Source organism: Andrena cerasifolii, chromosome 6 (assembly GCF_050908995.1).
Source record: "Andrena cerasifolii isolate SP2316 chromosome 6, iyAndCera1_principal, whole genome shotgun sequence".
Taxonomy (NCBI): domain Eukaryota; kingdom Metazoa; phylum Arthropoda; class Insecta; order Hymenoptera; family Andrenidae; genus Andrena; species Andrena cerasifolii.
In genome coordinates this window covers 13,624,225-13,648,652 of record NC_135123.1, presented here as the reverse complement: position 1 = coordinate 13,648,652, position 24,428 = coordinate 13,624,225, and the positions used below count along the sequence as shown (strand labels likewise).

The window sequence follows — 24,428 nt, the reverse complement described above, 5'->3', positions numbered from 1 at the left end:
GGGGTCTCGAGCGACGCCCGGTGTTAGTTTGCGCGAAATTATAACGAGCAATGAGCTGCGGTATATTACCGGCTGCACTAATGCATCATCGGCTCGCATTTATTATGCACGTCGCGGCGACGGTGCTCCCGGCAATTTCGGTAATAGACCGGGCACGGATTTTATCGGCAAGCAATTTCCACGGGGGCCGAATGCTCCGGGCGCGAGATGCGGCCCGCTCGTAAAGCGGCAAGCCGTTGAATTTTTGTGACGCGTCGTTATCGAATAGGCGAGAGGATTTTATGGAAATTTTCGGGAGATCCGGGGCGACGATTTAATGGCGAATCACTGGCTTCGGCTTTATAGTCTTTATACTGGGACCATCGACGCGAACGTTCGCGGATTTATAGGTATCCTGTGACTGGAATGAAGACGCTCGCGTCCCTTGTACTTCGCGTAGAACCATCTTTCACTCGCCTGTCGAACTGGATTTAATATAGCGATGCGAGAGTTATTAGCAGTTGGTCAGTGAATTGAAAGTTTAAGAAACTTGAATTACAGTCGAATTGCTGATCGAGTAGAATTTTCCCCGATTCTGCAATTCAATTAAGCAACCGGAAACGCTTCACTAACCATTCATCTATTTAAAAGGCCGCAGCTACGCCATCTCAATTAATCAACCGATGCAATTCATTATGTTTGGTTACCTAAACAACGATTAACGAATCGATTAGTTACAAGCAGACACCGCTCCCGATTAGTTTAAATCGCAATTCCGTGTTCCCGATGGCCATTGACCAGTTGCATTTTCAGCTGATTAACTACCAATCGGACTCCTCTATCGAACTTCGAGTACCTACGCAATTTGAAACTGAAAAACCTCGCGACGATGCAAGTGCAATTCTGTTAAAGTGATTTCGAGGGTGAAACAATCGAGTGTCGGAGCAGATTTTTCTGCACGTAGGTAGTGTCTACTTTGATTATAATAAAATCTCAGAATCAAGCACGATCGCACGTCGCCATAAGCTTCGGCTAGTTCTCGAACACTCGCCAACATTTTCCACGGGAATAATTTATCTAAACCGAATTTCCTCGACGCGGCAACGTGTCCCTGAGACGGATCGCTTCTAATTAATTTCTAAAACCCACGGTACAAAGGGCTCGCCACGTCTCTTTGTTCTTGCACATCGCGTTTCGCTCGATGTACATACAACGGGCGCACGGGGAAGCGGACATACTTCTCGGGATAAAACCCGATTAAATTTCCACGGTTGTACCGTTGTATGTGCGGTTCTCGTGCCACGACTGTTTCTAGTGCTAATAAACGAGATGTGATGTTTGCACAACGTCATCCAAAGGTGTTTCCTTCGTCGGTGTTTACGGCTATCGCGACAAAAGCGGCGTTCCGTCAATTCAAAGCAACTGGTATTTGAATTAGACAGCTGTCCCACTCGAAACCCAATTAGTTCCATTGGATATTGTACCCCGGATACTTTGAAAGTCTCGACTCCTCTAGCTTCACAATCCCTTTGGTATATACTGACAATAATAACCCGTAAAAATGCAAATTAACAGAGAGTGGCAAAGAATAAAAGGCGAGTAGACTTTTCTTGAATGCCTGCTTTACTCCTCGAGCTCGTCGCTCAATATCGGTTCGGTAGGCGATCGTCCGAGTTAAATCACGTAACAACGGTCAATATTGGGTCTCGCGATCTCAGGGGACTGGCAGCGAAATCCTTGATGTTAGCTCGCCAAACAACATAACAGGGATTCGCGGTGACCGGGGACACCAGTGCATACCTACTTTGCGCGTCTTTCGCGAGCTGACGGGCTTTATCGCGGAACTTCGGGTACGGGACGCAGCATGCCCCGCAGCTACCGCATGTAAGTACACGTACGTTCAAACACGCGGCCCTGTAGTTCACCTGTGCTCGGCGAAAACTCTGCCTCGCGACAGGCTCGTCGATCAAAATTAACTGCGCCATTAAGCTCCGCTGCGCTCGTCCATTAGGATACCCGACGCGCCGGACAGATTCGAGTGTTAATTGCCGGATAACGGAGTTTTTTTAGAACGGCACTTGGCAACTTCGAGGAACTTTCACGAGGCAAGCAGCGATCTTCAACAGCGACATGTAACTGTGACAAAATATGAGCAATGGAGCGTGAGAACGCTGGATATCAATCACGATCGTCACATGGAAACGCGGTAATTAATGGACCCGATCGATCAAACGCGAACACGTACCTAATGCCTCCGATGCAGTTGGTTCCTCGCGATTCCATTAAGGGACAATTAAAACGATCATCAAACATCGACTACTTTGCACGAATTTCCCCGTGGAAATTAAACGACAGAAGCTAAGTAGTATCTATATCGCGAGGGTACAGCGACGAGGATTTTAACGCTGAAACAGTCCAGAGGCCGACCAAGACGAACCTCGAAACGACCGCGCTGAGAGGGGCGTTCTAAATTACGGCACGCGAGCACGTTTCGGTGGAATCGTTCGTTTCGAAAAACGAGTCGCTAGAGTTCGTTTGGTTGACTGTTCTCGGGCACGAGAGGGGAGGGTGGAGGGGTAAAACGCGCTGGCAAACGAGCCGAATAGACGACGCCAGTAAAAGACGCGAGACGGTAATCCCACGGCGTTATGCCGGAGAACTTTACGATGTCCCTTTGCCGTTCGCGGAATAAAAATTCTGCGGATCGTAAATCCGGCGGGCGCGGGCGGAGTCAGTTCCACAAAGCGCGCGGAAAAGCGGCGAACAAAGGGGACGTGTGCGAGCGAGCGCGGCATTAAATCCCGTCACGCCTAGGGTACGCGTTGCCGTTTTTCTCCCGGAGCATGAGGAAATGCATGCTGGTGTCTGTACAACTAATTACAGGGTCCAGTTGTCGCGTGGGGCGCGCCAGCAGCTGCTCCGGGGATGGACGCGTCCCTTGGGCGGGTGGCTTCGTTCCTGGATAAAAGATAAGACGATTTTGCAAGGCCTTGGTACTGTCTTCGTGGGTGATTTTGCATTAATCTGCATCGAGATCTTCAGGCCTGATGTATGGGCGTTGCTTGTTGCAGTCAGCTGGGCAAGATAGTCTTACCTTTCGACGCCGAATGCGTTCATCCTCGGAGAGCTTTAATAAAACATGAGACGCGAAATCTCGCGGACGCTCGCCTTCGATATATCGCCCGTTCGAGAATGCAGGTCATGGTTGGGCGGGGGAGGGTTAGTTACTAGATTGGCTAAATACTTCATAGCGTGGTTGGTGAAGAGTGGTGAGAGGCATCTTCTATGGGTCAGTGACGCTAACTACGTGGTCGGAGACATAATCGCAACGTACGCACGATAAAATCCACGTGCTGCGTTAATATCGCGCGTACACGAGCGTCGAGGGTAACATCGAAACCATGAAACGATACAGAAAACGGTTCCATCGCGGGGCAGTTAAAATTCGATCGACGAAAGTATCGTCAAACTCGATCCTCTCCTTCTAGAGATGGAGCGACTCAAGCCACGCTCTTACATAGGCAAACAACTGTGCGAAACACAATCTCAGACGCCTCTAGCATATGATCTATCTTTGAAGATCGACCATATTTAGAATGCGTCAAGTGTGTTCTCCACTCACCGCTGCACGAGTAGAAGCGCGGCTTAATACTGAGTAGCAAGCGTCTCATTCAAATTTGAAATCGAATAGACAGTCTCCCTCGCCTTTTAACTGTCCCTTGCAAGGGAACACGTGGAAGCCATACCATAGTTTCAATCTCACTGCAGCTGTATTCTTTTGGTACCAATGAAGTTTACGCCGATATTCCACGAAGAAATTATATTCCAAGTCTATGAATACAGAAAGAATTTCATGCCAAATCTGGTTTAATTTGAAATTACTAAACTACCCAGTCTCGTAACCCTCTCCTAAAAAGGAACGAGCGAGAAGAATCCCAAAAGAACACAGCCCTCGACGAGGATGGCGACGCGGGTGAGTGCCATTTTCTCCTGTGGGTGTACGATGCAAATAGAATATATCGTGTGTGGGTGGTATAAGATACATCAGGCATTACGGCTTATCGGATAATCGTGCCCACCGTCTTGACGTAGTTGACGGTCTCAGCGGTCGCCTCGGTGAGGGCCCTTCGCAGCCGTGATCGTCGGACCTGCGACAGCGTACGTGGACAGAGTACGACGCCCTGCGTACCGGAACCAGACCCAAAACCGGAACCAGAGCAGACCAACGTGGCCGTGGGCGGCGGAGGCGTCGTCGGCATTGTCGTCAACGACGATTTGCACCACCACGGGAACTGGGCGTGTTTTTAGCACGTTGTTATTCGTCACACAAGTCTTACATTAGGCACAGTGGTAGTGGTACAGGTGCAGAGTGTTTAAACGAATGACAAAAGACTGGACTGGCTGTGTATCAGATGAGAAGAGACAAGGTGTGCACGCCGGGTGATTGGGGAGAGGAAGGATCGATACTTGGAGGGGTTGGTGCGGCTCGTTGCGAAAAGAAACGTTCGGCGAAACGTGTGCCTGATTCCGAACACTTGCAGGGATGAAGCTGTTCGAACGCGCGGGAAGATTCCTATAGGTTCTTCAAATGCCCTGGATTGCAGCTTATGGTCCATGGTTAGAAATGTTTGATCTTTGGACAGAGGACCGCTGAAAGTGGTTACTCCAGGGGTCGAGAAAATCACTGAACCCCGCACGGAACTATGTAGAATTATTAGCCAAAGTTCGATAGAGAAGCTTATGATTTGGAGGAATTGCAAGTCCCCTACTTGTGTATTAGAACAGCTTCATCGCGATAGAACTGGAAATTAAGCACTCGCTCGTCCGGGCTCCCTTCGGCGCTATAACGCCTCACAAAGTATCGAGCTTCCTCTCTGTACCACCCGCATACAGGATGATCCGCTCGACTGGACGGCATCGAAATACACGCATCACGAGTCGATTCGAGGGCGTCCGGTCGAACGGATCACCTTGTATTTCGTGCGAAAGCCGGACAGACAGACAGAGACAGTAAAGAGAATGTTCATAGAGAAAGCAGACGTGTGTCGGGCGCGTGATCGTTGCTATCGATTCCGCCTCGTCCCTCGTCAATCCTTCTCTAGGCCTGTCTTTCTTTACTCTTCGATCGCGGTTTCGGCGGCGGTGGGTGGCGGGCAAGTGAGTGGGAAAGTGAACTGGAGGCACGACAAGCGTGGAGAACTTAATGGCGTTCTTCTATCATCTAAGCTTTGACCACTACGCTCAGCGCTACCGCTAGACTAAAGGGGACGCGGTTCGGCTACAACTAAAGATTTCTCGGGGTTACTTCGAGAGGGTGGTGGTTCGGGGGTGTGCCGGGGCCAGGGGGCGGGGGGTGTAGGGGTGTGCTCTGGCGAACAATCGAATGGAAAAGCTCCTCGGGGTCGCGGCTACGTTTCCGAGCATTATGAGGTGAACCACCGCGCTGGCGACCCGCTCTCAGGAGCTTAACGATGCAAAAGAACGCTAATGGATGATGCGAGCGGATTGCGTGGCAGACTCATGATGGTATTCGTATTGTGTTCTACTTAAAGGTCTGCCAACTACATTGCTATCTACCGGCCAGGGAGGATGACTCGCTGACAGAGTGAAAGAGTGAGTGAGAGAGAGAGAGAGAGAGAGAGAGAGAGAGAGAGAGAGAGAGAGAGAGAGCTCGACAGGGGAAAAAGAAGGGAATAAGGGCATAGGAAGATCATCGAAAACCCAAGCGAACGATTCTGAAGTGGACTGACTGTGTCGCGCGGAGAGATTTGTATCGTTGGTGACATCGCTGGCTAATAACGGGAACGGATTCAAAGTTTAATCTTATCCGAGGACCTGTTAGCCTACCAGCTAAACTGGATGTAAGGTAAGCCGATTGGCTGGCTAGTCAGCGATAGCTTAATGATCGCCACGCTCAGCCAGCAGACCTAGAAAGCTATTTACTGCGAGGATTTCCTACGTTTCGACTCGACTGTGGTGAATTGTTAGACGAGGGTGCTCTCTGGCACCGAAACCCGACGAAGCCGCGGGGGGTACATATCTCGCGGCAGAAACCTTCGAATATCTGAAGATGCAGCGAAGCAAACGTGGAAGTTCGGAAATTCTGGGGCACGAGCCGCTAGCTGGCGCGCTTGTAAATTACAGCGTTAAGCGCAACGCGGAAGAGTGGACGGTAGACCCGTTGCAAAGTATTCTCTTGGACGAAAGATCGCGCTCGTCTTCCAGGGATCTTAGATTCCAATAACACTCGGGCTACTTCGCCGCAACCGGCGGATTTGCAAAACTGCAGACAAGCAGCTGGCAGTGGTTTTTGCAGCGGTAACTTCGGGGAACTGCTTCGAGGGCATTCTCAGGAGGAGTTCATTCAAATGCACGCGATAACTTTCCACGGATTTCCATTGCGAACTTAACTCTATCGACCAAAGTGTCTTCTCCATTAGAAATCTGTGGGCGCTGTGTGTCAGCCACCATAGGGTTGGTGAAAGTATGTCGTCCCATCTTAGGGATCATCGTAGTCCGAGATGTCGGAAAATAGACTCCTTGAGACATGCTCTGGCAAAGCTCAATATTTACCCCCTCGATTTCAAACAGTAGGTGCCTTTCCCGTGTGCTACGCGATGTCGTCAATAGGGAAGATAATATTTCTAGTGATGCAACCGAGAGAGGGAGGTAATTCTTCAGAGTACGATCCTGTTATCGTAGGGGAAGCGACGGCCTCGCCGTGGAAGATGTCATCAACAAAGTTCCCAAGGAAATGGTACTCCGAGATCGGAGATGGGGAAACAGTTCGCCAAGATCAGAGGCAGAGGAACGATTCCAAAGAAACAATTCAGCGAACTTAATTCCCCCGTTCAGGGATCGACTCCGCCCCGGGAAGTGGCAGTGAGAGATAAGTATCATCGCTTTGCCTCGCAATCTGAGATGTCAAGATGAAGAATCACGAGGGTTCGCGCGAATGAAACCACCTTACGAGATAGAAGGGGCCGGGTCGCTTCTCGTCCAAGGATCCGACTTTTTCCTTACAGCTGAAAGTCGAGCGATCAGGGAGACTCGCAGAGAGGGCTCGAACGATATTCGAGACGCGATTAGTTAACGTTTTTGCCTATCGCCCCGTATAATCGCGGCCCTTCAGTAGCAAGTTAGAAAGGCAATCCAGGTTAACGGCCTGCGAGTCGACGCTGATACCGCCTTTATGACGAACCACTGAAAAGGTGCCTTTAATGAAGCCATGATTACATCCTCATGAGGGTATCGCTTCCTTTTCTCTGAACTTCGGACGTTTCGCCAGGCGAAAAGTAACTTGGAGGTCTTTAGATAACGTAATATGCAATGGAGCTACGCATAATTCTTGGCTACTCAAAATTTTATCAGTTGCAGTCCGACTAATTTTCCTCTGTAAACAGTGACCTACTCATCCTTTAAGTCGCTCGTTGGTCAACATGTGAACGAAGGAAAGGGGTTAACGATTCTACCTGGAAGTTTATACTCAAGACTTTGCACGCGTCGCGATATTGCCCGCAATTTGATCGAGCGAGTTCCACCGAACAGATTGCCTCGAAAGCGGATAATATTTCTCCAAGAACGGGGCAGCGTGTTTGGGGATGTCGAAGGAACGCGGTAACGATTCCTTGGAAACTTTTCGTCCGCAGTTTCCAGACGCATTCGAATAGTTTGCATTGGTCCATTGGAAGCGGGTCGCGGTGACGGCGCCGGATCCTAAATATTTGAAACCGATCCTCGTCTGTTTCCGAAAGTGCAATGCGCCGCGGTGGAATCGGAAGTTCTGCAGCATGACGACGGTTGTCGCTGATTTCCGGGGCGGAATTTCCAACAGAACTTGCCGCAGCTGGGAATGAGAACCGTCTGAATTCGAAGCGGCAGCCCAGGCGTACTTTCCCGGCGTCTAATTTTTCGAGATCGTTGAGAACCAAGTGCTTCTGATAAGAAAACTCTCAGAAGAGAATTCCGCCAGTATCGTGGACAGTGGCAGTGAATTCTGAGTATAATTATCGCAAGCATAAGTGAGGAAGCTGGAATTTTATAGAACTTTATTGCAATACAATGGAGCTGAAATCATTCGTCTGATAAATATTTCTCTGGAGAAGCGACACACACTATCAGCAGTAGTTATCATTCGTCTTAAGTCTGATAACAGAATTCACAATTTAAAAGCTATTTACTAGTAAATGGAATCAAAATTGATCTTCGATCATTTTTCGAGTAAGTCCCCCAATCCACCATCCATTCAATCTAATCGAAATGTGATCAATTTTAATAAGAACACTACAGACCAGGATGAAAGTGGCGACATTACAGGCAAGGAAGGCTAAACTATTTGCCTTAATTTCGCTAGAGCGGACTGGGCACTAAGTAATGGCCACTAAATCTGCGTGCGATCAGCCGCCAGATAGCAATTCGATCCGTTTATCGGGCAACGACACGCTCGCGGTTCGTGCAGGGGAAAAGCTGCTAAATCACACGAAAAACGTTCGATTCAGACGTCAGTGAAACTGTTTCAACAAATCACAGTCGATGCAGCTGGAAATAAGAGGTACGTGTTTCGCATTATTCCTTGACGAGCCCCGCTTCGGAAGATAACAGAGTTAGAAAGGAAACGTTCAACAGGGGATTCTATCGACTTTCCATGATCGAGAGAAACCGGCGATTGCTAACAGGAGGGGCATTGCTTTCGATGTCTTCGATGAAAACAGTGGTTCGAGGGAACGTGGTGTCCTCGCGCGTCTGCCGTGATTCAGATGAATTCGTGGCTTCATAGTATTTCAGGAGCTTCATTCGTAATCTGGAGAAATTGTTATAGGTACTTTGGGAGTTGATAGTCGAAGGATTACACGATGCAAGATAGACTTGTTATCTGGTGTTTAAAAATGAAGTTCGCCCGTTGGATCGAATGCACTCCCCGCTGGCAACCTTCGTGAATTATTCCATGAATGGAGGATCATCCTGTGCGTTCTCACGAACCACCGCTTCGTCAATAAAAACCAAGACTCGCATCCACAAAAAAAAAGGGAGATCTAAAAGATTCAGCTCCCTTCCCGTTCAGTTCGTGATTGTCCCTTTCACCCGATTGTTTCCATCGACGATTAAACGTATCCTTTTTACTCCGTTTTCCTTCCACGTGCCGTGGGACTCGTCTACAGAGACCGGCAAAAAGAAGGCGAATAAACGAACTTGATAGATTTACCTCGGTGGTTTTTACTCGATCCCTTTAATGAGGGCTATTCAACGAAGGAAAGGGAAATTGATATCGACCTTCGTCAAAAGAGAGTGTCTTCGGTAAATTGGTAGGTAATTCTCGTTCTGTACCCTTTCAGTTATGCGGAATAATTGAGTGATTCCACTTATCCTCAGTTGTAAATTCTTCAATAGCATAGGCGGCATTTTTTTGCAGAGAATGTAAGCAAGGTAGAATTACCCGATGTTTCGACACTTTGACTACCAACGTAACTTGGGAAAGAGGAAATATAATTCGTCCCAGTTTCCAGAGTCACTCTATGCAAACACAGAGCATTATGAACATTCGCTACGTTCCGGTGCATATTCTGCACGTGCGAATCGGTCGCGTTGCATGTGGCACGTGCATTGGTTGCAGCAGCGCGCCGATAACGCGGAGCAATCGTTATCGCAGCGAGCAGAGTATAGCTACGGTGTCTCGGTGCAACCCTCCACTAGAGTAATAGGGGAACTGTTTAATCTGCGGATTAAGGCGTACGGCTCAGACACCGCAATTGTTTGAGGCTGCCACGGGGAACCTTTATGAGAGTTAGTTTCAACAGTCTCGGAAATTTATAGCACATAGTCTGAGCGAATCAACGAGTAATCCATTCTACCCGATCACCCAATCTTCGAGCACGATTAGGGTTGCTTCAACCCCTCGAAACTTATCAGCTTCACTTCTGGAGTTATCACTTTCATGTTTATATAATAGTGATTAGGTGCAGCTTTGGCACAATTTAGTTTTGGTATTCAAAATTCTTTTTGCGCCTCAAGTCGAAAACCCTGGAAGCAACTGCAACGTTGATAGTTACATATTCGAATAATGTCACTGGACTTCACTGAAAAGTGTTAGAAGTATAGTAAGACACTTGCTATTTACAGGTCAGCCTCTATATAGAGATCTGAATGGTTTTTAGAGAAAAACAGTTAATTAAATAGGAGAAATACACCGAGAGAGTTTAGTCAAAATTGGGGACAACTGTAGTGTTTAAGTGGCTTTCAAGAGGTGTGATTTGGGGTCGTTGCAGAAGTGGGTTAAAAATCGGAGTGTGGACTATAAAAGGTAGACAATTAGAATTTGTTTAGTACAAGAAGGGAGTTCTACTTCCACCAAGAACACTCGCATGATATCTTATAGGCTTCGTTAGAAATTTCAGCCTTCCCTTTCCAGAGTCTCCAAAGGATATTTAATGCATCAAAAACACACGGATCATTTTCAGGACACAGACCGATAGATTTCACAAAAGAGAATTCCCTGGCGATGGTCGTGCATAAGATTGTCTGCACGCGATAAAAAGGTAAAAATGGCTGTCCTTGCTTCTAAAGTCCTGGATCCCATTCGCTTCATTTCCCAGGATGCACTCGCACGGACGGGAAACACATACACCGTCTCAGATTTATAACCAACCGCATTATTATGGCTACAAGACACGAAAGTTACTTCGTGATCTTCCTACCTTCACGTATCGAAACTTCTTACGTATTTCATGCCTGTGCACATTAAAGTTTTTTGTTTATTAACGACGTCGAAGGAAATAACGAAATGGATGGTGTAAAAAGAAGAAATCCGAGCAGGGGAAGCCTTCCTGAGATTATGGTTTGAAGTCATTGTATTGAAAAGAAATAATTCTGTCTGTCATTAAACTGACCAGAGCAACTATCCAAGTATAACGTGTTCAATTTTACATACAAAATTAAAAATTTCCAATTAAATTTTAAACACTGATCTACTTTCAACCTTCCTCGACATGTACATTATTCTATTATTAAGCATCGCGGTAAAAAGTGCAGCTATTGCCACGAGAAACACAGCAGACACTGAGCAAGTAGTATAGGTCGGCCACTGGTCAGTCGGCGCAGAGCGCGACAGAAATACAGTCATTTACGAGTTCTTACTTGCCAGACTCTTTCTCACAATTGTATCCCTATTTTCCTGCCAACATTATCCAAGCCCCTTTTCCCCATAAGAAAGAAAAATGGCTACCACCCAGGTTCGTTAATTCAAGCATACACCACTCCCGAAGAATTACCTTTCGCGCAACAATTCAGAAGACGAAATGTAAGGAACCAGAAAGAGTCATCCGTTACAGATGAGAAAAAGGGCCCAATTACCCATCCTGTCACCGTTGAACGTCAGGAACCTTGATTCCATACATGACATGCCCGAGCATGATTATAATCCGTTGGCTTCCGTCCAAAATCACGTACAAAGCCATTTTTCCTGGCCTCTTGCGCCCCGGTGCTTCAGGTATCCATACGATACGAGGCGCTTCGCCGCGCCAAGGAGAGATAATTAAACTAACAATGTCGCGATCTCTCTTCGCCTCCGAAGCGTCCCTGCTTCTCTAAGCTTCTTTCTCCCTCCCTCCCCGTTTTTCTGCCCCGGATCTCGTTTAATGGCGACCGGGGCAGATTCGTTTGGTGCACATCTAGCAACCACTTTCGAGAATAAGCAAATTACCGCTCCCTCGTCAGGGCTAGTGCATCCTCGCGCGAGCATGAACACCGATGACAATGGAAGCTTCAGCTCGTTGAAATCCATGGTTTCTTGTTGATCTTCCGCTGTTGCAGTTGAATTGCGTCCGTTAGATCGCGGAAATGATTATTTGCTCCTTTATAATGGAGGTAACTACTTGCAGAAACGCATGGTTTGATTTGTACTTGTAACAGGTAGTTTGCACAGTGTATACCAGGCTGATTTATGTGGTGGATAGTTACTAATTTTCCAACTTCAGCCTTACTAATCCTGCTTTTGAAAGTACAAGCTGTAGTTAGGATCTACAGTGTTCCGTGGTGATTGGTCACGCGTGCAGTTCTCTATTTAACTCGTGGAAGCCTCAGCAATCTCTGACTGTGCATTTCCGTGACGTTTATAGTTCCACAAGCGAGCTATTCTTTGCACACGGTGCCATCTACTGCGCGGCTGGTTACATGGGCGTTTTATCAGCGGGTCTGATAAGCTTCTTATCGTGTGTCGGCTTTTTCCTTCGTTTCAACGTATCTGTCGGTACCCGGGGTGGTTTTGTTGCTCAGGGGCTGCTTCCGGCTGGTGTTCCAACCCTCGGTTAGGTGGCAGCACGAGCGCTTTATCGATAAAGAGGGCTGTTCGGAGGGGTGAAGTTTAAACACTTCCATTCCGTCTCCCTTCCCTACACCAGTGTGCAAACTTTCTACCCTCGTATTCTGCCTTGCGGAGGAAAGGGAATCATAATTACGAACTTTACGAATATCCTGCCTTATTCTATCAATTGTGCAGGCAACTTCGGAACCATAGAAACGAAATTAACAAACATTCTATTAAATTCCCGTCGAAAGCTTCTTTCTACCCAGCCGCCTCGCAAACTCGGCGATCTGCGCTCTTCAAACTTGCACTCCTACCTAGCCCACAAACAGCTGCTGAAGTTTTACGGTCCATTCTAACGACAAGCCCGCGGCCATTCAGGCGTAAGGATAAAGAAAGGAGAGACAAGAAAAAACCAAGTGGGCGGGCGGGTTGGTTGGACAGCCAGTCACGCGTGCGAAGCAGGGAATTGAAATTCCCCGAGGGTGGGCGGTTTAACAAGGTGACAGCACAATAGGAGGCCAAACACGAAGAAAACACGGAACGCAACGCGACTAGGTGCATCGCGCGGGGAGGTGGATGGTCGGCGAGCAGTGGTACACAGAACAGACACGTGCTCTGGATCTTTCCAACAACGATCGGACGGATCATCAACGATACAAGCAGCAGAGACAACGACACAGCGGCGCCTGACAACAGAACGTTTCTCGCTTTCTTCATCTTATGTATTCGTCGTGTGTCGCGCGCACGCAAGACAACGAACGCTCGCGCGGAAAGAATCCTGGATGCCATCATGAATTGACATTCGGGTCCCGCGAACGTGCTTTTATTAGAGAAGGAAACACGGCCGTGTGGTGCCAAGGGGTGGTGACTCGAATAATTTCCGAAATTTCTAGTGCAGTGACATTACCAAATACCACACACTGTGTCCCAAAGTATTTTAAAGCACCCGAAGCTACATCAACAAGGAACTTATTCAAAAGCGCCGTGCTCTTCAGGAACCCTCCTTGACCCACATCCGCTATCTACGAAAATCTCCACGGAATTGAGCCGAGAAGTGCAGCGAGCAGCTTCGTCATAATTCACGGTGAAGACGGGGGTCTGGATGTTGCAGGTGGCACCCAGGTTCTGATCGCGCGGCATGAAAGCATGATAAACGCGCACAACGATAAAGAAGGGAGGAGAATGGTTTCGAACAATCCAAAGGAGACGGCTAGTGTGAACGCGACGGGTGGAGCGTGTGCACAGGGTGGGTGGGGGTGTGGGTGCATGGCAAACCCTTTGTTTGATCGGTAGCGCGTGGAGTTGAGGCGTACCTGTCGGAATTGTCGAATCCCCCCATTGATCCGCAACGAGTCCGCAGCAATGCCGGCGATTCCGTCGCCTGGCTCGCGCAGCTGCCGCAGCGAGGCAGCACTCGGTGCTGTGCCAGAGTGCAGGGGGCAACAACATCCGGAACAACAGCAGGCCGACGCTTCCGGTTGCGAGCTCTGCCGTATTATGCGTGCGCTGGGCGACGTTGTAACGAGAACCGGCGGCGGGGGTGCCTGGCAGGGGCAACAGTGGTGGCCGCTCTTCACGCTTTCTCTGCAACACAGGTGAAAGCAATGTTATTGACAGCCACGAGGAAAGAAGTCGGGCAGTAGACTGGCCTAGCGCTAGGCCAGACGTCGATGGAGCTTGCGATATGGTCGTTGACCTCTTGGTATGGCCTCTTTCGACTGATGGGTTTTAGAGTATGTTGCGAACGTGTTTAATGGAGGTAGAGGCATTCTGATGGCAGAAGGGTGTTTGTTACTTAAGGTTTAAGGTTTCTAAGGTACCGTGTGATCGCGAGACTCTAAAGGCTCTGTGTTCCCCTTGCGACCTGCTGATTTATAGTCTACACTCGACGTTTTCGTACCACATGAGATACGGTGGAAAAGATGTAATAATATTAGAATTGTCAAGGGAAGTGGTTGCTTAAAGAGCTCGAAGTCGAATTCATTCGAGGAACTCCCCAAGTTTCCCTCAGATCCCTAGCCACTAGATTCGATAGTACCAAGCAACTTAAATTCTGAAAGTTTGCCTGGACTCCCCGAGCAATTCCATCATGTGTAGTTTAATTCAGATTGTTCCATTCGGAGATGAAGTAACCCAAGGATGCTTGATGTGAAGTCATAATCCAACGAATTTCCCTTACAGTAAGAGGTGGCAGGCACGATTATACATTCACGCACTTTATGTTTCATTATGCCATGTCCCAATTAAAATTACATTAAGCCCCTAACTACGCGCTCCCTTCTTAATAGGAGCGCTAAGCTCTTCGCCCCCGACGTCGGACTTGATTATAACATCACGATGAGCACCACTTAATAACGTTATAATATTATCGCGGGCAAATCGATCGGCCCAACGCATCGCGCCCTGCCCCTAATGAAGTTTCGCCTAATGAACAGGAGACGCCATTGTCAACTTCGGCCATTGGGAGGTAATTATCTTATACAACTGGTAAACACGTTGAATGCCAACAGAACTATCACCCACAATACGCTGTGCACATATATGTGTACAATATATACAGTGAACTTGAGCAATGCCTGCCGCGTGGGATAGCCAGTGGCTACTTATCGATACGAACCATCGCGATGGATCGGCATAATAACCAGCCGTACATAGAAGAATTTGAATATGCTAATTACGGTATGGCAGACACTATTAGGCAGACTAGTTTGAATTATTCAGGCCATTATCCCCGGCCGAAGAAAGTCCGAATTTAATGAACTCCTAATATTAATACGAGACACCGTTGCGTACGGGTTCGGCAATGGGCATCCGGCTAGAATTGCATCCGCTGGGGTTAATTTGCAAGTTACTTAGGTGGTCTCACGCGTGGCAAATATTAGCTTACAAATAAGGAGGTTAACGGGCACAAATGTGGATCGCGTTGCTTCGTTGCAAACAAAACTGGAATATGCTAATTACTTTTTGCATTTGATTAAGGACAGTCACGGTGTTCGCGTCTTAACGGCATTACACCGGAATTTCACAGAAAGTCGCAATTACGTGGAACAGCTTGCAGGCAATTTTCAGGAGAAATACACGAAATTTTCGCGAACAACGAAATTCTCCTGACGAACTTCGCTACCGTTTCTGTAAATCACATTCCGAATTCTCTGTCGACGACCGGTCTCTTCGCTCTGTGTAACGTTTGATCGTTAAGCTTTTCCAGAGTTGTTGTTGAGGAGAGCCACGTGCAGGCGTCGAGGATTTACCTCAGAGTTTCCCCTTCCAATTCTTCTCAAGCCCTTAAGATACTCTCGCGGAAGAATATGACGGAAGATCCTGGAAAAGCCGGCTTCATCCTTTACCGTACCGGCGTTACTCTAAAGGTCTCGGTCGCTGTTGGATATTATATGCGAGCCCATATGTTATTTCAATGAACACACCTTGCTGGCCCCTATGCTCTCTGCGTTTCAACTAGTCGTTTTGCGCAAGCTTCACTCAGAAAACCCTTAGAAATTCATTAGATTCGGGTACTATGTGCATTCCTGTCAGAATAGTAACGTTCATTCCAGAACGAACGCGGTTATCCTGCCACTCTGTGACATTCTTGTGATCTGTTGCACTTCAAATATCCTTAAAAATTCAAAAACGAAACGTTCCTTCAAATACTACCATCAAAGCCCTGAATTCCACTTCCACTCAGAATATCCAACGAAGAGCAGCACAAAGCAGTTGTATAGAAACATTACAAGAGACTCGAAATCCGATATCTTCGTATAAAAATACGAATACCCACTTTCCCATGCTCTGTCAATCCACAGACTGCTAGCTATCGATAGACCCGACCGAGTGAAGAAGCATCGGGAAAACATTGCCAACAATCTCTATCCCTGGGGACTGAGGACATCGCTGTCGAGTCTTCCCTCGACCCTTGAAATTCGAGGTCCTCGTTGGTAGGTCTTCTTCCTCGTATGGCTGTGCGGCCGACGTCTCCTCGCCTCTCAGAATTCGATCTTCGACCTAGTAAAAGCCAACAACGGCGTCTCAAAGGCGGAAATAAGCGCCGGGTCGTTTGGCCTGCAAGAAATTTCGGTTACGGCCAGATAGAAATAGGGAACCGGCTTCCGCATGGACGGTAATCGCGGCGAAAAAAGAATCCTGGCAGAACATTTCCCCAAGGATAGGCTGGCTTTCATCGCGGCTACGATTCCGCCGGAATTGCGCAAGAATACCGGAGAAAGTGGCCGATTTTGACCTTTTGCTCCACCACTTTTCCCGCGGAACACGAGATTCCTCGATCTGGCGATCCTTTTGACGGGAGCCCAAACGATTCGTCGCTCCAACGAGCACCGGAAAATCATTGGGCTCGACAGTATTCGACACGGATGCCTTTAGGAGATCCTCAAGTTTCGAAATTTCAGGAAGAGGCAGGCAGGGATCCTATATGCATGTCTGATGGAATGCTTTTCAAACAGCTGCATGGAAAATCGACGCGTCAAGGCATCTGTTTGTGAGATACTATTATATTTCGTTTGGGAGCTTCAAAGACCTCGCGACAGTCGAAGCAGCACGTCTCCACACATTTTGAATATTTGGTCGCAAAGTTACCATGGAAGGTACTCGAGAGGTGGTGCTGAAAATTTCAAAGTCTTTCGCGCACGAAGGAACCTGAAAAATTGCTCGAGCGATCCAATGTGAGATCGATGGGACCCTGTGATAAATGGCGGTTCAGCAAGGGTGTCGTTTACATTTCGTATTTCTCTTTCTCCTCCCTTCGCTGTACGGGAGTACAAAGATATATTGTCCAGCAAACAACTCCTCAACGAACGGACAGAATATAATAAGAGCGAACGAATGAGAGCGATTGAGGAGATACAGTGCCGTAAATAGAGTTGCAGCCGGTGAGGCGAATAAGATGACTTCCGTAGGATATACCTATAGAGGGAATCTAACCCGGAATACGGTGTGTGCCAGATGTATTTTGAATAGACTGGAGACTATGCGCGTGACGCCTCGGCGAGTATGAGCGAGCCTGGTAAAATTATTACCGAGCGTAAGTCACCGTTGACTGAACAATGTTAGCTCGCCTTGCACCCTCTTCGGACAGCCTGACATTACGCTGCGCCAACTTTAAGATCTCTGGTCCATATACTTGTCACTCTTTGTACAGCTTTCGTTATACGTTGAAGACTCTCTTCTCTTTGTAGATTCCTCTTTTCGAATTTGAAATGCTTCTTGCCTTGTCAAGGATTGCTTCACGAGCTTCAAATTTTAACTTATTAGGAGAATTCTAATTGGTCACTATCGAGTAAACTATAAATTACATGTGATCCACTATATACAGACGCTCCTTGTTTTCCTCCTAAGTGACTGCACTACGCTAATTAAAAGCTAGAAATTGCCTGGAGCATCTGGCACATCTCATAAAGTAGGTATCACCGGTCCTACCATGATTCCCTGAATTATAGCCCCTTTCTCCCCGCGAGCCAGCGCGTGGCACTTTGCTTTACGACGTATAACGATATAGGGGGTCGCCGCGAATTCGGAAATAGGAAATAGCAGCCATTCCTGGCAACACAAGTTGCTGGATCACGGAGGATTCCGAAACGGGGTCGGAGCTTAACACTCTGCGCCGTTCCATGGAAACCTTCGCGCGTAAAGCCCTTTTCGGAAACAGGAAACCGACCGAAGTTATCGGAGGGAAGGCGGTGAATTGCCCCCTAACAAAATTCCGTGGGAAGAATTTATCGTTCATCGTCGCTGGGAGCTATTAGCTCAACTATATCGCAAAATCCTGATGGAAGCTAGTTCCATAGAGAGACCTATGCGATCCTCTTTTAATACACCGTGCTTCCTGTTTCCCAGAACGCGTGCTCGTTCTATGAGAGACCCCAAGAACTGAATTTCTAGTACCTAGTAATTAACTAGAAACAATAAAAAAAAACTTGCCAGAAATCAATCAAGCGTCTTGGAGTGAAACTCGCGCGATTATTTAACAGGAGATGAGAGCACGTCAAGTTGGCAGTTACACTAAGCGACCCGCACCGCGTGAACGTTAGGGATGCTGGTGCTCCGAAGGTTCGTTCGTGTTACATTCTGTAACAACTCCCCTTCGACTTGACTGGGAACAGTGTCGGAACCCCTAAACTTCGCCAGTTACATAAATTGAAACTTTCCCCGCAACGCTACCCCAAACAGTCCCGCGCCTCGCATTCTGTTGAGTTAGAGATTCACCCCGTAACGGCTGCCACGGCCAGCTTCCCCAGATAACAGATAGGGGCTTGAATATTTCCAGGAAGCCGCGATTAGTTCGTTGACTTTAATTACAACAAGAACGGTCCCTCAGAATCGTACGAATCGCTTTCATTCGATTACAAGCTACTGCAGAGTAGAGCACCAGTTGGAATGCATGCGCGGGGATTGCAGGTGACTATCGCAGATAACGTTGTTCAAAGACGAAATTCTTTCCACCCTGCAATGCCTTTCCCAGGAGTTCCTTACACAGGAAGAGAAACTAATCACCAGATGACACTGCCAGCGAGAAATCTCCAAAAGCAGGAGTAACCCCCGCCCTCCATATATACACATAATACCCCGAATACGCATGTACATACACGATACAAAGGAAACAGCTGACCCAGTAAAAGGCTGGCTCGTGTAGTGAAGTGACGTTGAAACGTCGGAAAGGGGAAAAGTGGTACTCACCTAGAGACGCTCCTTGCCAGGTGCAGAGCTGAAGAAGGTGCCAACGAGTCCCTCCGGTCGCAACGGCACCTGTGCTGATGGGACGACTGCCTGGACCGGTAAATAGTAGGCACGACCGTTTGCTGGACCTGCGTTTGCGGCGGCGGCTGCGGCGGCTGCGGCTGCGGTTGGGCCTCGTAGTCGAGTCTGCAGTGAAGCTCGATGTCCGGTACCGATCTCGTGGCCGGATCCTCGTTGGTGCCGCTCTCCTCGGAGCCGCCGAGCCCCGAGACGGACAACTGTGGCGAGGCAACCAAAAATGTTGCTCGATCCTGTCGCGTGAGCACCGGCTTGCCCTGAGACGCCGCGGCAACCACGACCGGCGGCGGTGGCGCCCTGCTTAGCAGGGCGGCCGTCTCCTCGCTGGAACCATAATCGGTACCGTTACCACCCTCCTGGGAGCCGACGTTGCCGTTCGTATTCATCTTGCGGCCGGGTTCTCGGCTGTCGCGTCACGTGGCCATTTCCTGCAACAGAAACGACACGTGGATTCGTTAGTATCATATTAGGAACTAGGGGTGCTGGTAGAGAAGTTGATGGTTGAGCTTTCGATGTACGGACCGTAGTAATATGTCAAAGTAGGTAAAGGTTATACATCTTAGATAATCGATATCGTGGATAGGGAGCCCGAGGAGCTTTAGATTATTTCTGCTACGTTCGGTTAGAAGAGATCTAAACTATGCCTCAATCAGCCTGCAAACAGGTGAAATGCTACCCTAGACTTCGAACCGCTAAGCGGCTCATTCACTTTTCTATAAAACGATTTCCCGCTCTCTAGAAGCGAGTGTGACACGGGGTTCTTCAACCCCCGGTGATTGAGCTGAACCAGCGGAATCCAAGGATCAATGTTACGGAGTTCCCAAGCCACGCGTGAATATCGATTTTCAGCGTCGATGGACAAAGCGGTCGGATATAGTTGTCCTTAGGAACTTGGAGTATCGACTCCTAAACCGGCTGGCGTTGGTGGAAGCCGCCTCTCTGAACAGGCAGCTTGTGGCTCTTCGTTTTCGCTTTCTTCTCGCCGCTTTCACGCTGATTTATCGCCCGTCACACTTTCGTCGCGCAGTCTCGTCACGTACCCGTTGAAATACACAGGTTTGACCAGCACTCAACCCCGCTAGTTCGCGAATTTCGTCGTGATTTTCTGGTACACCCGGCGATTTCAAGTCGGGATTTCACTAACGAGTATACAAAATTAAAGAATTTATTATAATTAGAGCCTCTGCTAAATTACTCTTAGATTTCAGCAGAAGCTATCAGTATTTGTGCAAAGTTCGATGTACCCTGCGTTCACTGCACTATCAGTCGCAGGGAAATTAATTCACAAATCTTAGAAACTCCTAGCAAATCCATAAAAGTCATAGCCACCAGCTCTCGTCACGGTGCTTAGAATATTTCCACGATATTTGACCCCAAAACTTGACGACTTTCACTTCTCAAGACCCGATTCGCTGCCTCGAGTGTGATCTTAACTTCTTAACGGAGTTGTACAACTTTTAATTGGGCCAGTTTTAATTGGAGGGTTGGTTATTTGCGATGAAACTTCTAATGGTAAGCAAGACGCGATCACAATTTCAACTAGTTCAACCAGCATAGCCTTTTTTTCTGTCTTTTGTCGTCTCCATTAGAATATTTCGATTGGGTTGCAGATGAGACGAAAAAGAGTGGCCGGAATTCCCATTAACATTCTCTGCAGGCCTGGAAAAGACAAGGCACGCTCGCGGCCAATTTTTTGACAATTTGCCGCGCTCGAAATTTGCGTGCAGTCAGCAATCGGTTATTCGTATAAATTGCAGCGTGCACACATCGTGGCATTCATTTCGAGATAGCTGGCAGTTTTTTTTTTCCGTCGGTGAGCGAAAAAGGCCCGCCAGCCTTCTGCTCATCCATTATTCCTCATTTACGTTCGCCGAATTGGACGCGAACGGGGATTTCATTTCCATGATTCGCTGGACCTATTACGTTCATGATCGCGTGTAGGTCAGTAGCTCTTTTCAGTTCCATTTAGAAGGAAAAAGTGACTCGTGCAAGTGGAGTGCAAGAGAGAAACGAGGTAGAAGGCTGCCAGGGGAAATGGATCGTCAGTGGTCAGACACGACTCACAATAAGGATTAAAGTCACATTCACAGATTTAGTAGCAATTTCATTCAACATTCAGTTTTCTCTACTGAAACTGGTAAACGCCTCCCTAAACTTTGCTTTCCCTCATTACCAGCCTCGCACAGCCTTCTGTATTGATCGAATACTTACAATTTTTAATAACGTCGGCGAGGAAGATTGGAAAATACAGGAAAATAGCGAGCTACTATGTACCCTAGCTTCTCCACTGTGTTATATTTTCAAGAAACTGATAGCAAGATCAGACCGGACGTCAGACTCTGGATTCTTTGGATACCTCAGGTACTTCTGGTCCGTTTTATATTGTTCTTTACACAAAATTGGTCCGCGTTATTAGCTTCCTCAACAATATTTCCCTCGCAACGTAAACAGGGATGATATTGTTTCCACGAGTTATTCATGGGATCCAGAACACATTTATAAGAATTTACTTCCTACGAGTTTGCTTAATAAGTTGCTAAGGCGTTAAAATTTCCTTTTTATATGCGAAAGTAGTTACGCCGATAAGTATTACCTAGCTTACGAATTAAGCACCTCCGACGTTCGCTGAAGAGTTCCTACAGAACACAGTCAATATTATTTTCCCTCCAGGGAAATCTGAATAGTTGAACGCATTTTCGAAAATTGATCCAATACTTCGAACCTCGGTAATTCGTGTATATTTCCGTTATATTCCATCCACTGCGCCCACGCAAATATAAACATCAGCATATCGCCAAGCCTCATACGCGAACATCGATTGCGGATAATAATCAAGGGAGTTGGCAAATAACGCTCGGTCGAAAATGTTAAGAATTTCTTCGTTCGAGCCTTCGACACGAATAGTTCCGCGAAATATTCCGCATCCATCGCGCCGTGTCGTTGCGATGTGGCGGAACAATATCATACGTTTCAAGTAACTCGCTAGAGATTTGCCTGGGACGAGAAGAGAGGCGAGGGTGAAAAGTTGAAAACGCGAAGCTCCGCGAGGCCGAGCCGCGTGGCAAGTTTCTAAACATTCTGGATGTTGCATTTGCATTTCGCCGGCGACGGAAGTTATTTTCGTGCTTGGCGGAAAAGTGGACGGGTCGACGAGTAACATTCCCAAGAAAGCAGCACGACTCTGTGTAAACATTTCATGGTCGACTATTTGAATAAACGTAAACTCTTTTAACACTGAGAACGTCGAGGCCTGACTCGCTTTCATTCCAAAGCGTAGCCCAACATAACCGCATCACTGATCATTCACTCATGGAAATAGGTCAGTGAAAATAAATTCGATCTAATAAAGTAAACTTCTTACATCAATTTGTTACAAATTATTCCCAGCCTCGAACTCTTATGCATCTTTTGTGCTTGTCCGATGGTTTCTCCAGGCAACATGCTGGTCAAAAGGGAAGTGGAAGGAGGAGCGCGCAGCGCAAGAAGCCCCGCATTCACCGAGACAATTTCTTCGCCTTTTATCGCGCACGGCTTCGAAGCAAAGCCCCTGGGCGGTAGAACAGTTCCACGTGAACGTTCCTTCCTCTCTTTATAATATTGTCGCGACGAAGCCGTACGCATTAGGAGCGGAACGGCGTATGGACACGCTTGTTGCTTGAAAGCATGCTGCTCGTTTGCTCTGGTCGCGCCTCCTCTCGCAAAGCGACACCGCAGTAGTCTCGTCACGAAAATAGGTTCCTGTATGTTTGCGCAAGTGTTCGTGCTTATCCACGAGGCTTTCGGGCAAAGAACAAGCCAGGACTCCACGTTCGAATGGCTTGCTGAAAGTCCACAACTGGCTTGCTGATTGCCTTTGATGACAGCGCGTCTGGTTGGTGACGGATGTTTTAGCAACGAAGGCTCAGGTACCGTGTCCATTATTAGTCAGATGCAGTGATCGGTAAGCCTGTTTAAAGACCACGTGCTTTCACTGATTCCGTTCCTTTTTATTTCAAATTTCACAGTATGGATAAGCTGATGAAAGCAAAGTTTTCCGGCAAGTAGTATTCTCAAGTAGATACGGACTACCATAGTCAGACAACTGATATTACGGAACTATCGAGTCCGATTAACTTGTTGCCCATCCTTTCAGACTCCATTTCAATACATTCTTGTGAAATGGAAACTCTTCGAGGATTGGTAACCATAAAATAAGTAGATATATCCGAACGTAGTCGGACGTATCAGTTCCTGAACCTTCCAATTCCAATCCACTGTTGCTTTTACGACTGCATAAAAGATACCGTTCCTTCAACAAACACACTGTTCCCCAAACGATCGTACTTGATGCCAACCAGAAACCACTGTAAAACTGTACATAGGTACTCCCGCGTAGAACACTTAACGCTCTACTTCCTTAACCGTGCCACGGTGAATTTAGTGTGGTTTGCAACAAAATGGAGGCGAGTAGAGGCTTTCGCAATAAATCTCTCTCCCCATAAAAGGTGAACCGATGCTGTATGCTTCCGCTCCCCCGTTTCCGGGCTTCCTCCCCTCAATTCGTCTGCTCGGACAGCGCACAAATTGTCTTTCCCCCGTCACGATGAAAATTCAACTCGTCGCGGCAACGACCTCAGCCAGCCTGTAGGCTCGTTAAACTGTACCGACTGATGAGCTCGAGGGAGCGGGAGTGACAAATTAATCGCTGTAACAGGGGAATCGGTGCCGCTTTAATTCGCCTTGAAACCAGCGACCAAGGGTATTCTTAGGTGGCTCTCGTCGGCATTATGGAATTGGGACATGTAAACCTGAAGGACAGGCACAGCGGCGCACTTGGATGCCGTGTTTGACGCCGACGTTCGCTCGGGATGGCTGTCCATTAATTAGAGCCGCGAGGAAAGCCCAAAGGACAGCCATCGTTCCGAGGATCTTCCTTCGAGAGACGCTGATCCGCGCTTCACCCGTGACTCATCACTAATTCATTAAAACTGGTCGGTTCATTTTTTCTTCTACTATCGTCATTCATTTTCCTTCGTTTGTAGGTCTTTCGTCAAGTTCGAGAGGGCTTCGGGGACCTGACATTTGCCAGTGACGTCAGAAAAGGTTTCTCCTACTTTTTCAGAAATGTATTCCTAAGCCAGGAATTGTTTGACAGTGAAACAGTAAGAATTCCTTGGCGCTCGTTTGCGACACACCAGTGCACAAGCCTCTCGGTTTACCAAGGAACGAAGCACACGAGCCTCGCCGCTAATGAGCACTTTTCACAGAGTTCCAGGCTCGTTACAACCCCTAATTAGATATCATTCGGCTCTACCCGTCGTATCGCGTCTCTGTTTAATAAGAGTTCGATAGCGCGGCAGGCGCGTCGCGGGCAACCCTTTGCGCTGGAAGGGAGTCGGGGCTAGTT

The 24,428-nt window shown here is 47.8% G+C and overlaps 1 protein-coding gene across 2 annotated transcripts in view; it reads right to left on the bottom strand.

Annotated features, from left to right (window-relative positions):
- Sk (small conductance calcium-activated potassium channel) overlaps positions 1 to 24,428 on the bottom strand; it is a 166,969-nt gene that overhangs the window by 99,161 nt on the left and 43,380 nt on the right. The window contains exons 2-4 of one of the 2 annotated variants that reach the window (XM_076814908.1): positions 18,965 to 19,470; positions 13,591 to 13,861; positions 4,059 to 4,271 (exon numbers count right to left, since the gene is read on the bottom strand). In XM_076814908.1, the coding sequence (XP_076671023.1) occupies positions 4,059 to 4,271; positions 13,591 to 13,861; positions 18,965 to 19,428 (948 nt within the window). In that variant the 5' untranslated portion in view covers positions 19,429 to 19,470. The remainder of the gene's footprint in view (positions 1 to 4,058; positions 4,272 to 13,590; positions 13,862 to 18,964; positions 19,471 to 24,428) is intronic. The other variant, XM_076814909.1, reaches the window with a different exon arrangement.